Here is a 14,795-nt window from a genome sequence, read left to right on the forward strand (position 1 = left end):
TAGACAAAGGTGGGGGGGGGGGGGGAGTTTGGCTTTAAATTTACTTTAAAAAATTTAGTGATGAAGGGATCTTTTTTAGGGGGTTAAGATCTTATGAAAGCACTGACCTTATTGGTCTCACTCACATATAGTTTGTTTCCTCTGCCACAAATGGTCAGTCTTTCATGCATAGCATCACTTACCCATAAAGGGAATAGTGCACCTGTAATTTTAGAATTTGTGCCCTCTGAATTGCCAAACAATAACATTATATAGTTTTTATTCCCAAGATCTTGAGTTCCCTGTGAAACATCTAAATACAATTGAAATACTTTAACAGGTCATAACAAATCCCAGCTGGAGACCCTGAATAGCTCATCGGAATTGGGTAGGTGAGGTGCATTGGGTAATCACATGTACTTCCGTGTGTCAATGTGTGGTCACTGGTGTTGGAGAAAGGGGTCCTCTGTCATACAGTCACCAATACTGATATGTGCATATGTGCTTTTGAGTGTTTTTGTTCCTGCATGGTATGGTAACAGGATAAACCTCAAATACCACTATATTGTCTAACATTACATGTGAGAAACCCAAAATAGTTACCCCCCTTATTGGGTAACCCAAATTACTCCTGCCCTCCTCCCAGCTGAACATTTCATCAGAGTGGGGTAGGTGAACATTTTTTGATTGGCAACTTAGTTGGCGCTGTCATACAAACACAATTTAGAAAAAAAATAAATATTGCTGCGTCACATGTAATGACACATATTGGTGCATTTCTTTTAAAGAATTTAGCCAATTTCTTTTGGCTAAATTTAAACATAAATTTAGCCAAAAGAAATTGGCTAAATGTAAAAATCCTGCTCCACTAATTGTCCCCTGACAGTTGAAGCCCTACCTCAGAGTTGTTTACACAATCCTCAGTGTTTCCCCTTCCCACCTTGCACATTAAACACTTTTTTTGTTACAGAAAAAATAAATGTTATATATATTTGCTGTGTGCGTTGTTGACACTGTTGTGTCCTATGCCAGAAGTGTCTGCTAGGCACTTCTACTTGGCCAGTTGAGCCTGTGGTAGGCAAAGCATTGTGCCTGTCGATGCAGGGGCTTCATTGTCATAAAATTCCCTTTGTCGTTAAGCAAACTGTAGTAAAGTGGGTGGTGCCAGGGCACTGCAAAGTAGGAAGCTGTCAAATGGGAAAGAGAGGTCATTATCAAAATTTAGAAGAAGAATAACTCAAATTAAGTTGGTTTTGGGCCTGGTGGTTACATTGCATGTCATTATTTTATACGGATGGCATGAAGCATTATGACAGGTGGAGGTTATAAATACACACTGTAAAGCCATTTCTGTTAATAATTAAATTGCTAGCTGAGGACTTGTGCCTCCTCTCTTCTGCATTTGACATCTGATGAGAGGAAGAGTGGATAGCATTCACACTCCTATCTCAGGTTTTTTAGGTGATTTATAAACAGTTTAGCAAAGTAATGTCACAATGCTTATATCCACTTGTTTAATTTTCCTAACTGTTTCAATAATGAAAACAAAACCTGCCTTATTGTTGCAGACAGTAGACCTAATTTCCCTCTGCTTTATTTTTCGTAAACCATTCTTAGGCCTAAAGTTCACTGTATGATAGCTCAGTGGTTAGGAGGTAAATAGAAAAATTCTGACTGCACTCTATGGTGTAAAGTATGCTCTGAATTAGAGAGAATAGTAACGATTGCCCCTCCAGAGTTTTTGAGAGTGGGGTATGTGAAATCTGGAGGGGGAATTCATTTTCCTCAACTTGTATTATAATAATTTTTTTTAGAGAATACAGTTTTTTCCCAACATGCAAGGAACATGGGTATTGGTAGAACCCTTCTCGTCTTCTTTTGCTGAAACTGGTTTATTGATGATTGATTTACGTGGATTCCATGAAAGCAAAAGGAGTACAAAGTAGCTAAACAGTCTGAGGCCTTTTTGTTGAGACAAAAAAAATAAAACAAAATTATCTCTTCTGAGGTTTTTGTCTAGATGTCGCCAGTTCTCAGTAGAGATGGGTGGCTTGTAGGTTAAATCTGGAGTTTTAAGGCTCCCAAATTCTGATTTTCAAGACTGCTGATGACTGCATCTCTGGAATTGACTGTCCAGAAAAAGATTCTTGCATCATTCTGACATTAAGTGAGGTTGCTGTTTGTGTTCAGTGGTATATAAGGAGAAGAGAGGAAGATGGGCCTACAGAAAATTATGCTTTAGTGGCCACCTAGAGTAGTTCTATATATGTCCACAGAGATGGCTGAATACTCCAAACCCCTAGGCAGCAGGTTGGTCTCTCGAACTGAAAAGTATGGCAGCCATATGAGAATATAGCATCCGTTAGGCCTTGTTCACACCAAATTCAGAGCAGATCTGCATGAGTTTCTGCACACGCAGTGCAGTGGGATGTGCCGCGTTTTTTTGCGTTCCGGGACGTTTTTGGTAAAAAAAACACATATTTTTTACAAAATTTTAAATGGGCTTTCAGTGCGTTCCAGGGCATTTTCATGCGTTTTTGATGCGTTTGCAACGGAACGCTGCGATGTGAACTGGAGCAAAAAATTCAATTGGAATACATTGGACGCAGTTTTACTTCTGTCTGTAACTGCTCTGCTCCTGGAACGCGCTTGGTGTGAACCAGACCTAAGGCCTGGTTCACACCTGGGCGTTTTACAGCGCGTTCATACGCTCTGTAAAACGCTCAACATGTGAAAACCAATAATTGCCTTTGGGCATGGTTCCCACCTGGGCGTTTTACAGTGCGTGGAACGCGCTGTAAAACGCCCTACGCCCAAAGAAGTACAGGAGCTTCTTTGGGGCGTATTTGCCGCACGAAGCCATTAGGATACAGCCGGATAGCCCTCGGAAACGCACGTTTGTCGCGAGTTTCTTTTACCGCATATTCCGTACGCCCAGGTGTGAACCCAGCCTTAAGGTGCCCATACAGTGTGAATGAAGACGTGCAACCGTTTCTACTGTAAGGTCGCACGTCTTTTGTCTAAGAAGCATGCTTGAAAACCAGCCGAAAATCGTACGATTTTCGGCTGGTTTTTAGCATGATCGTAAGATCGATGCCGCACGGGCCGGTGTGCGCACGTGCACACTGCCCGTTCAGCATTGTGGTCATCGCAAGTATGATCGCAAGTACGATCTGCCTGTCCAAGATGGGCAGATCGTACGGTTTTTAAATTACTTTACAACCATCTCAAGACTAAGGTCTTGCGATGGTTGTAAAGTGTATGGCCACCTTTAGGCCCGGCTCACACCTGGGCGTTTTGTAGCACGTTCGAACGCTCTGCAAAACGCTCAAACACCGAAATCCCATTATTTCCTATGGGTGTGGTTCACACCTGGGCGTATTACAGGCCGTATGAATGCGCTACAAAACGTCCTATGCCCAAAGAAGTACAGGAGCTTCTTTGGGGCGTTTTTGTCGCGTGTTTCCATTGGGATACAGCCAAGTAGCGAATCGCGGTAAAAATGCGCGTCACGAAACGCGCGACAAACGCGCATATTCGATACGCCTAGGTGTGAACCCAGCTTAAGAGAGAGAGACACGGGCAGATAAGGTAATAACCAACATATGTTAAAATGCTTAAGGGTGCATACACTATTGATGTGAATATTAAAAGGTGCACTTATTCTGTAATAGCTGGGCCTGATTATTAGATTAATATGTTTATTATTAAGATGATCAGATCACTGTGATTAATATTAAACTGATAAAATGTTACCCTTTATGGTAGTTTCAGCGCAGGATAAAATAAAACAGCTGTACCTATGAAGACACTCATTACCTTTAATTGATACTTTACCAGGTGGCACATCACATATGGAACCACTAAACAAGTCTGTTGAGTGGGGTAGGTAAAGTGCTTGTAAAACTCCACTGACCCTTTGTACAAGGCACCCTTCTGTGAGAAAATAGGAATGGGATTTGGTTGCTGTGGCCAGTTTCTTCAGTTCAGCTGATTTCCCTTACACTTCAGCCTCATAAATGTTTTTATTATTATTACTATTACCATCTCAGACCTTTTGCTTACACTGGTGCTGGGTGGAGGCTGTAACAGCACATAATGTGAGTACTCCTAACTACTTCTACTACTTTATCAGGTACCAATCAAACACAGTTGGAACAAAAGGACATGTCTACCACACTGGGTAGGTAGAGAGTGCAAAATACATCTCTAGATGATTGTACTTTTATTGTATTAACATTGGAGGAACCTCTGTTCTAAGCCTTGCACACCTCCTCACATTTAGAAGCTGCTTTTTAATTTCTTTATTTATCTCCAGTAGCCATGATAGCAAAATGTATTTTGTTAGCTTGTTTTATGTGCACAGGTGTCTCTTGGTCAGTCTTTCATTGGTTTGGTCAGTCATTGCCACTTATGTGATCTTTTGTACTCTATCGTTCTTACTGACATTTTACTTATTTTTTTTTCTTCAGTGGAAGAAGACACTGAAGAGAGCTCTCGATCAGGGCGAGAGTCTGTTTCTACTGCCAGTGACCAGCCATCTCATTCTCTAGAGAGACAGGTCAATGGATCAAGCCAAGAAAAGAATAAAAAGGATAAGAGTGGTAAAGAGAAAAAGAAAGACAGAGATAAAGATAAAGATAAAAGCAAGGCCAAGAAAGGTGGCATGCTGAAAGGTCTGGGAGATATGTTCAGGTAGGTGAATTTCTATTGTCACACAAACACTATTTATACTTGGGCACAAATTATTCTTTTTTACACATGTGTATATACACGCAATATATACTTTTGAAATCTATTTTTAAATAACGTATTACATTCCTAATACTGTTTTATTAGGCTTGAAAGAAAAGGTTTGGGTTTTCATACCTCCTCTGCTAGGTCATTTTCTTTCATGTTCAGTACACCATTGGAATTCATCAACATAAGCTTTCTTGATAACAGAAAGGGTCAATAGCTTGGTCCAAGACATCATGAAGTCTAAGTGGAGCTGTCAAGGTTACTAATGGCTTGTATCTCACCTAAGGGGCTTTTCCACCCTTTTAAAAAAATATGTACACCAGCTTCTACCCGCAGGACCCATCATGCCCTCAGCATTCTGTATTAATCCCTCCTAAAGCGGCAACCTTTTAAGGAACTTTTGGCCTGTCATTAAAAGTTATGTGACTTCCTCGTTAAAGCGACACTAAACCCAGAAATTAAATAATAAAAAAAGTATATTAATAATAAATGACTGCATACCTTTTTTGTAATTCTCCAGCCCTAAATGCTCCACAATCCGTTTTATTTTTCTCCAGCCACAACTTCCTGCCAAAGGGTGGCTACTTTTCTTCTGCAGGGTCCCTATGGGAGTTGAAAAGTAGCCACCCTCTGTGCTCGTTCATGTGAAGGACTACAACATGTTGAGGGCGTGTCTTCGCAGTCTCCACCCACAAATCCTCCCCTCTAGACTCTGCAAGGAGCTGTGATTTCTTCAACTCTCCCACACTAATATCTGATCTTTGATTTATCTCCACCTGGCTTACCAAGGAGGGAATGTGGGGGGAGGAGAGGAGATTCAGCATGTGAGCTGTCAATGGCCTCATACTTTCCTCTGAGTCTCAGCTCACATGCTGAATCTGGTCACACACTAACAGAGGATATGGCTCCTGCATTTTAAATAAAGTTGTTTTTCTGTGTAGATTGCTGTAAACTTGATGTTTGCTGTAGATTTGTTGTAAAGCTGTTGTAAGTAGTTTTTGATAATTTAGAGCATTGCAGAAGAGATTACATGCAGCGACACTGTCAGTGTGTATAGTAGGGAGGGGGAAGGCTGTGTACAATGAGAGATGATTCCTCTCTGCCTCATGGGAGTTGTAGGCAAAGAAAGATGTGCACGTGACCAGAATTAACGTGCACACCTCTTACTAAGAGACAGGAAGTGTGAGTGGAGAGAAGCGCTATGGGAGCGAGCACTGCAGACTTTCTAAAGGCAATAAAATAGTAAGACTTTATTTTAAAACAAAAATAAATGTGGCTTCGGAGAATTTTCATTGTGTAGATGTGTATACGAAGAAAAAAGCTGAGGGGTTTGTGTCACTTTGTCTGGCGAACATTACAAATGCTAAGGAATGGATTCATCATTGGAATGGTTAAGGAGAAGGTGGTTGAATGAAGGGATTGTAGAGGATACTGTTTAATGTCCCTTTTAATCAATGCATTTACAAGGCCTAATAACTGAATAAGTTGTTCATGTAACACATCGGAACCAGTTATTTTCTTCATAACAAAAATCATTATGCATCCAGAGTTCCCTGTTGTGTGCTACAGATCAGGCATAATGCAATTTTTAATTTCCCCCAAAATCAATGATATCAGCCTTTGCTTATCAAGGCATTGTGCTGTACTGATTTGTATGTGAAAGTCAGGACAGTATAAATTGGAATTTGTGAACATTAGTGAGGAACTTTCCAGCTGATTGGCATGCCATTTGCATTGTTCAGCTGCAATTGGTGAGGCATGATATGCTAACGAATCCTTCAACAGAAGCTTGAGTACACATAACAAAACTTGAGATGTGGCAGAAATTCCAGCATAATATATTCTGCACACACCAGAATGTATAGCAGGTAATATAATAATCTGTTGCTGCTAATTGAAGCCAATGGGGAAAACTCGGCTTGTTAAGACATCATTGTCTGCATTCAGGTAAATATTTGCCAAAATAACAAATTAAAGTTACTCTTAATTTCCATTTCTTCTCTAAAAACAATGCATTGGAAATGTCTTCTGTAAACTACAGTAAGCAGTCAATGTATTTCCAACAGTGATTTTCATTTTCACGTGGTGTATTTTGGGGTTCGGTGCTCCCCTGGTGCTCCATAAAATAAAGGTACACAAGCAGTGCTAGCCACATCTCACTTTGGTTGCCAGTTTAGAAACTCATTTAACAAACTCACTGACCTGATACAAGACTACAGATCTAGAGTTCTGGCTTTACTGGCTGCATGTTTGTAATGAGTTAGCAGCCTATTTACAGCATGCTCTTTCCCTGATCTGTGAGTTAAAAGAACCTAAGACAGAAACAGCCAGACAACTGACATGTAAACTTCAGACAAATGTTAAATACAAAGATAGAATTCTTGTTTTTCTTGCCAAAGGACTTGTATTTCTGTCCATCCTTTCCTGAGGTTTACATGTTTCTGCCACAGCATAGCCAGGTGGATGACACCACTTCCATTTTAATGTCTATGAAAGAAATAAGGTGGTGCCCTCTCTCCATCCCCAGCCTTTGGATTAGCCAGTAAGAGAGCAGAGGCAGACCGATGAGCTCCTCCATCTGCTCACTCTGCTCTCATCTCCAATTAGCATGATCCTTGATACCCTTCCCTTTCCCATACTGAGTGTTGCTGTATCGTCAGTTGCAAAAGCCTGCTAAATGCAGGTACTTGCACTACTTTTAGGAAAGAGCAGCCTAGGTTATTCTTTCATGACAAGTTTCCTTTCCTGAAGTGTACTATTGAAATCTAAGCAACATTCAGGAAAGATGCCCAATGGTTTGGAATTTCATTAGATTTCTCATTCTTCTCTCCTGCTGGCATAACTTTGAGCTGATGCCTCACTTGACTGCCTGCTGAGAGATTACACACCATGTACCAAGTGGCACACAAGTAGGGTGAGAGTCCTTCCGAGGTCTGACCAGTCACAAAGATTCAGATGACCTCTGGCCTGTCCACCTTTACAAGTATTCTGCTTACATTTTGATGGTTACCTCTAGTGTACGATGTGCTTTTTTCAAAGAGCTGTTGGTGGTTATTTCATTTTAATGAAGGATTATGGATAACTCCTTGGCCTAATTTCCTGCTGCAGTCCACGGTGGATGATATTTCAGCAGAAAGACTGTTCTATTCCTTCACAGTACATGAAAAATTACCGGGAAGAAAATGGTTAATGATCGCTTTGCAAGACTGCACTTTGAGCCTTTTCTAAACTTAAATAATGCATTGTTATTCACACGGGAGGGGGGAATTAACAAGGCTTTTGTCTAGGAAATTTCCTGTGATATACACACCAGTGTTTTTTCCCCTTTAGGTACGTGGGTGGATACTGTTTAACGCTGTATACACCATTGGGGAAAATAAACTGACTTTACAGGGAGGTAAAGGCGGCCACGAAGGGCTGCCATCCACTGAGTCAAATGAAAGCAAAATTTCTATAGTGCAAAATTGAAATTTAGCAGCGGGTTTGGGGGCACAGTTGTTCTATCTACTACACAGTATGGTGTCTAAATGATTGACGTTTCTTAACATTTTTGATAACCAGGAAGAAAAACCCAACTCAGGGTGGCCATATACAGCAGGATGTCACACCAGATGAGCACATGTGAGATAGTGTCACTGGGTGCACTTCATAAATGACTGCACTGGTGGACAAGACATTGGAAAGGCTGAAAGGATTTGGGCCTATTGGCCTCCTGTTGTACTTATGAGTCAATAGACAATAAGCCCATGCCTGGAAAAACGGAGGATACACTTTTCAGCTGTCCTAATCTTTGAGAACTGAGATGATGCATGTTATGTTGAACTTTCTATTTTTAAAAAATTATTATTATATTATTATACAGGCCTTATATAGTGCCAACAATTTGCACAGTCCTTTATAATATAAGGAAGACATTACAGATACAATACAATTCAAGACGAGATGGCTAGGAGGGCCCTGCCCTATATTTAATTTTATCTCTTGCTTAGTTGTAAGTTTGTCATTGTTCCTTGATGGCTACATGATTTTATGCTGTGCTGAACATTTTACTAGATATATCGACTAATCACTTCAGCTTCTAGGCTGTTGGCTCATGCATATGTTGCTGTATGGATGATCAGATCTGCAGGGTTGTAATATATCAGAGACACAATGGGGGTGATCAGGTACTTGAGCTGGGTTGTGCCTATTGGGTGAACAAAGGAGCTGGTTGTGAAAGAAGACACATCCTTTGACCAGTGAGCGAAAGCGTATGATATGGATTCTAATCTGTAGTGCAGATCTATTAAAAAAATGACCATACCTAATGAAGCACTTCGCAGACGTAACATACATATTACACTTAACTTGACAGTAGTTTTCCCTTACATCCTTTTAGGTCTTTGTAAAGTCTGCAGAACTGAAAATTATATTTGCATCAACATCTTGAAAACCTTGCATCAGGGTGCATGGAAAATATTCTTAATGCAGCCTTTATAAAACTTAAAGTGACATTAAACCCTCAGATTTTTTAACATAAAACAATACTGTAATGTGTGCCTTACTGTAATCCATGGTAGTTCCCCTTCTCTTTGCTGCTCTTCCTTTTAAATCTGTATCTCTTCTCATGCTGGGCAGAACTTCTGTTTTGCAGCAGACTGCCTTGTCTCTGAAATGGATACATGGTGTCTGTGTGTATGTTTGCCACCTGAGCCAGCACTACAGGAAGAGGCACTCAGCTACAAAGGGAAGTTCTCCCCCAGCATGAGAAGATATACGGATTTAAAAGGTTTAAGTTAAGCAACAATGAAAGCTGATGTACACTCACACACCAGCCTTCTGTCATTTGTAAGGCTTGCTGGAAGGCCCATTCAAAACTGTAACATGGTTATCTATGGATCTCTATGATTTTCTATCATCTATGACCTTCCTCAGCAATTCATGCCTATAGTAATGGTTTCATGGCTGCATATCATGGGGCTGCCAACCCAAAGGTAAACTCTCTGGTGAACCTCTTTAAAGTGGCTGTAATACAGCTGGTTACAGAACCATCTGGCATCTGAAAGGTAGAGTTATGCTGCTTTATGCTGAAGTAAATGACTATGGCATCATATCTTCCTCTGCTTACAATACAGCACACACAATGGATAATTTACGAAATCATTTCATCCCAGTGAAACTTCCCCTAAGTTCTGCACTTAGCCCATGCACTACCAGTTATAATGCAGACCTATTGAAATCCCCCTACAAACTGATTCTTACTCTATCTGTGGTCAGAGTTACTGAGCAGTTTTTGGACGCTACAGACGTTTTCATAGTCTATTGAGAACACTTTTTGGAGACACAGCACAGTCTATCCCTTTACTTTCCCCTAAATGGGCTCTCACCAGCCAGCTATTACGCAAAATCTGAGGCATCATTGGTAGTGGTAGAAGTACCAATTGACCTATAAAACCATTATGATGTATTGTTATAGACAGCATTACATTATTCATGTTGCAGTACTTAAATGGTTTCTCCACATCTCTTTTTTTCATCTTGCTCTGTCTTTGTGTTCCACAATCTATAACTTAGCTCAGCAAGCAAAAACACTAATGTCTCGTGTAACAATGTTTAATATGCCCGGTAATATGAGCTGAAGATTATTGATCTTTCCAGTTGATGTAACATGGGGCTGCAGGAATATTTGGGTTTCTTTCTGGAAAGAAATTGCAAAATAAACACATTCAACTGTCTTTTGGATCAATATCTTAGTATTTTACCTGTTATTTACTTATACTGTGTGCTAGGTTTTGTCTGGAAGCGAGGGAATAGCTAAGCTATTTCTGCTGAATGCTGAGCAAGAAATGTTTTTGAAGGTTTCTTTTCATATATCTTCACAGAGTACTTTCTAATGTTACTTTTTGTGCCATATTCTCAATATCATGATTTATATGAAAGTTAGTGGTTTCTTGTCTCTTAAGCAGTGAAGTCAGCATTCTTGATGAACAACTCCTGCAATAAGATCTTTTAGACCTAGTGTTCATTATATTTGTGTAAGCATGGCCTTTTTTTTCTTTTTTCTGATGAGTGCACTATTATTTTAATATCTCGAAGTATAGCTACTTTCTAATTCTGTACGTTAATTCTTTAGTTAAATTGTATTTCTCATTGTCAAAGTAATATAACTTCCATGGAACCATCCCTCAATATACTTGCAACTTATACTCAGCATTTTATCTGTTTTTTCATCAATGCAGGTTGCTGGTCTATATTCCTCTGCACTCTTTCTGTTTGCTAAAGATTTCTTCTGTACTCTTTGTTTTGTTTCCAATTTCTCATGTTTTGGCCAGTCTCTTTGAGTAGCCAAAGTGAATACTCAACATGTTTTAACCCAATAAGTGGCTTCATCAGAGGGAGTGCTGTCTGGACATGTGTTTCAGGGAGTTCTTAGTGCAAGTAAAAGCCACCGTGAGGGGGAACACCCTCTATATACATTTCATATTTGCGCCAATGCACTGACATCACATTGCACTGACATCACATTGCACATACATGCACCACATTTGTGCATCACAAGCGCTGTGTGACAAACTTGTTTTTCTACCTAAAGGAACAAGTGAGATATCAGTGGCATTCCCTTTTCCAAAGGTGCACATGCCACCATCTTAAACATGGGCCGCATTACACTGTCACAAACTTAACGAAGGGCATACAGAAAAAGGTTTTATATATGAATGGCTTTTTCCTCAGTTTTACTTAGGACATTCAGATGGATCGAATTTGCAGTCTGGTTTTATAAATTGCCTACATTTAGTTCACTTTTTAAAACCAAATATTGTACGGCAATTTTTATTTATTTTGCTATATAATAGAGCAACGGAAAGTAGTTGCTTGTATTTCTTCAAGTTATTTACCTGTGGCGTATTTCGAGGAAAACTTTCATACATGGAAATCATTCTCCACGGCCTGCAGGAACGCTCCCAGGAAATGTTCACAGAAATTGCTGGCATAAATCTTGAAGCGTACATGTATTCATCCTGTAAACAGCACCATTGATGAAGTGAAGAGAATTGCAGGAGACATTTTAATATACACAGCGTTCTTATTAAGAGCATTAAAGTGACTTTTCTCTTGAAAGCCTATTCATTTGATTTGCACATTAGAATATTACTATAAGAGCTGTAGGAACGAGCTTTGCAATAAACAACATGCTGTAGGATCTGTTGTGTGCGTCTTTATCCAATTGTGTTTTATGATTATTTAACAGTGCCAGCCCTGATAGACTTGAAAATTAAATGTATCTTCCCTTCATCGTATTGAGCATCTCCCTTTCATATAGACCCTTCTGTATATTTAGTGGTTGGTGTAAACACGTTTATTTTCATAAAGAATAACACATGGCAGTGTCATGCCAGGCTAGAACCCTGTGCAATGACTGTTCGTTGTACCTGCTTAGCAGAATGGGAGGTCACTTACTCTTTCTGTCATAGACGTAAACAGCAGCTGCTAGAATGTGTAACAACTTTGCCAACTATGGCATCTTGGGTGCCTTCTTTACACTTTTTGTGAATCAGTTTGCCCCAAGGTGAACTCTTTTTCTACTTGTTCGATTTGCTCACTTTTCCCAGAATTCTTTTTTTTTAAATACAGTTTATCATATTATTGGCATTCCCGCAACATAAGCATTGTTTTAAAGTGACATTAACAGATATAAATGTTTTCCCTCTCCCCAATGTTAATGTAAGCACTTACCTTAATTGAAGTCTCTTAATCCGATCATCTTCTTCTTTACTGTCCTTTTCAGCCTTCTCTCCAGCGCTGCTGCAGGTCTCCGATCCAGCGCTGACTCCTCTGTGCTTGCTGGTACTTCCTGTCCCACGATGTCTGCATGTGGGTACACGCCATCCATAGACTTAACTTGTGTCTCTCCTCGTCTCCCGGCCGAAAATCTGAACTGTGCATGCGCCCGCCCCAAGATTTTTCAGATTTTCGGACGGAAAGCATTTTTTTGTAATAAAGTTTTTGCATATATCTACTGCTTGCTAGCAGTAGGTATATGAAAAAAAAAAACCGGAGGGTTTAATAACACTTTAAGTTAGATACTTTGCAAAAGTCCTTAAGGCACAAGGAATGCTGAGACTTGTCAGTTCTTTATTTCAACGTTGAGACTGCTCAGGTGGTAATGTTGATGAAGGCAGATCCTCCCACTTATCAGTCATTTTGATTAAGGACACGGAAAGGTTTGCATCATGTACCCCATACAGGAACCTAAAAATCTGCAGTAAAGTTTTACACCATCTTTGCAATGTATACTTAACCCAAAGAGGCTATTCTTCCTCTTGTTAAGGTCCCACTGACACCATCATGCTGTGTTATGATGGAATAAAACATTTTGAAGGGCACTCAATGCATTTACAGAACACACCTGCATTTCAGCCCACGAAAAGACATACTGTTCATTGCAGTGTACCACGGTACCCCCTTTTTTGGGGCCCATTCAAAATAAATGTGATACGGTAACAAAATATAGGGCGTTTTGACACATGATTGCTGCAATGCAAGGAGGTTATGAACAAAAAAAGATGCATTCAAGTACCTTAACTATTAACAATTTGTCTATAACTCAGCTGTAGATCCTCAAATCATCTCTGAATTGGTGCTGACACTGTCCTTCCTTCTGGAGGGGGGCTATTTTTGTTCCCCATGGTCCCTGTGTGTGTTGTAAAGTAGTCGCCACTCCAAGCTGACTCCCGTGATGGACTTCAATCTCACCTTAGTTTACTAATTTATATTGAGATTGTAGTCCATTATGGGAGTGAGCTTGAAGCGGTGGCTACTTTACAACAACACACAGGGACCATGGAGAACAACAAAAAAAATGTAAGCTCTTAAAAAACAGGGAAAGGAAAGGCAGCAGTAGTAGAACTGTTGTTCTTTAAGTTGTGAGTTTCAGTTGCTGTAAGTAAATGTGTTTTTGTTGATGTTCTGACCACCAATGGCTTTAAGCCTGGGTCATAGTTTGTCTCTAGGTACATGTGAATAAGATCCATGTTTTCGTAAACTCTCACTCCTATTCTAACATAGCACTATGCCAGGGATACATTTTGTAGTGTTTTCAGTATATTTTGGCAAGCTGGTCTCATGAATTTTCACATCCAGGACCAAATCAGACTGTGTTTATCATCTTGGCAACAGAAATTAAAATCATCGTGCTCAGAACAAAATCACATTGTTGTGTGTAACGTGACACTGATAAGCTGGTATTCTCTTATGCTAATTATCTCATCTGTGCCCAATTTTCATACCATGTGTTCTTCAGCTCTTCTTTGTTTTTTGGAGGGTTTTATTTTTGTGACTCACAGACTGAACCTGATTAGCTAAAGTCAACACTGAATAAAAGGAAGCTATAACGGTAATGGCAGTTTTTTTGTGTTTATATGTATGTTTTCATATAAAATATATATTTTTTTATTATTGCAAATAAGCATTTAGTTCTAGGTGTACCTATGGCATGTAGAGAGTTTTTTTGTTTTTTTTAAAGCATGCACGGCAGTTGCTTTTCCCATCTTGTCGGTCCCTCACCACCTGAAACCTTATAAATAAAGAACAGGAATGGAGAGCTGAAGAATCATTCTTTTGACTTATTCAGTCTTGTGTATAATTTCAGCTTAATCCATGTAAACGTTGGCTGACAATAGGTAATATCAGTTATTTATTTGCAATATGCATATTTACCTGACTAATAAAGTGGAAAGTCCATAAAGAAAACATGTACAAAACATTATACATTTCCTTTAATCAGCATGTTTAGTCTCTGCCAAGAACATTACCATGCCAAAATGTTAGGTCTGGGGGGTCTTTAGGATTACACATCACTCTTAAATGCATTCAGAGCTGTCAACCTCAGCTTTTAAATGAAAAACATTAACCTTTGGTTTGTACTCTTATGAAAATGTACACACCCTACAAAAATGATTGATTAGTGTTAATGAAGGAAGACACAAGAGGTCGGATGTGTATGTAAAGTTATTGTAAAAGTAGTATCAATGTGTATGATAAAAAATAGCCATACTTTGCATCAAAATGCATGATCTGCTTATTTTTAGACCCCCCCC

The 14,795-nt window shown here is 39.6% G+C and overlaps 1 protein-coding gene across 6 annotated transcripts in view; it reads left to right on the forward strand.

The window, feature by feature from the left end:
* Positions 1-14,795, forward strand: part of PARD3 (par-3 family cell polarity regulator) — a 535,067-nt gene that overhangs the window by 346,752 nt on the left and 173,520 nt on the right. For all 6 annotated transcript variants that reach the window (XM_018552327.1, XM_018552326.1, XM_018552321.1 and 3 more), the window contains one exon: positions 4,452-4,674. In XM_018552327.1, the coding sequence (XP_018407829.1) occupies positions 4,452-4,674 (223 nt within the window). The remainder of the gene's footprint in view (positions 1-4,451; positions 4,675-14,795) is intronic.

Source organism: Nanorana parkeri, unplaced genomic scaffold (genome assembly GCF_000935625.1).
Source record: "Nanorana parkeri isolate BGI_ZX_2015 unplaced genomic scaffold, ASM93562v1 scaffold84, whole genome shotgun sequence".
Classification (NCBI taxonomy): Eukaryota; Metazoa; Chordata; class Amphibia; order Anura; family Dicroglossidae; genus Nanorana; species Nanorana parkeri.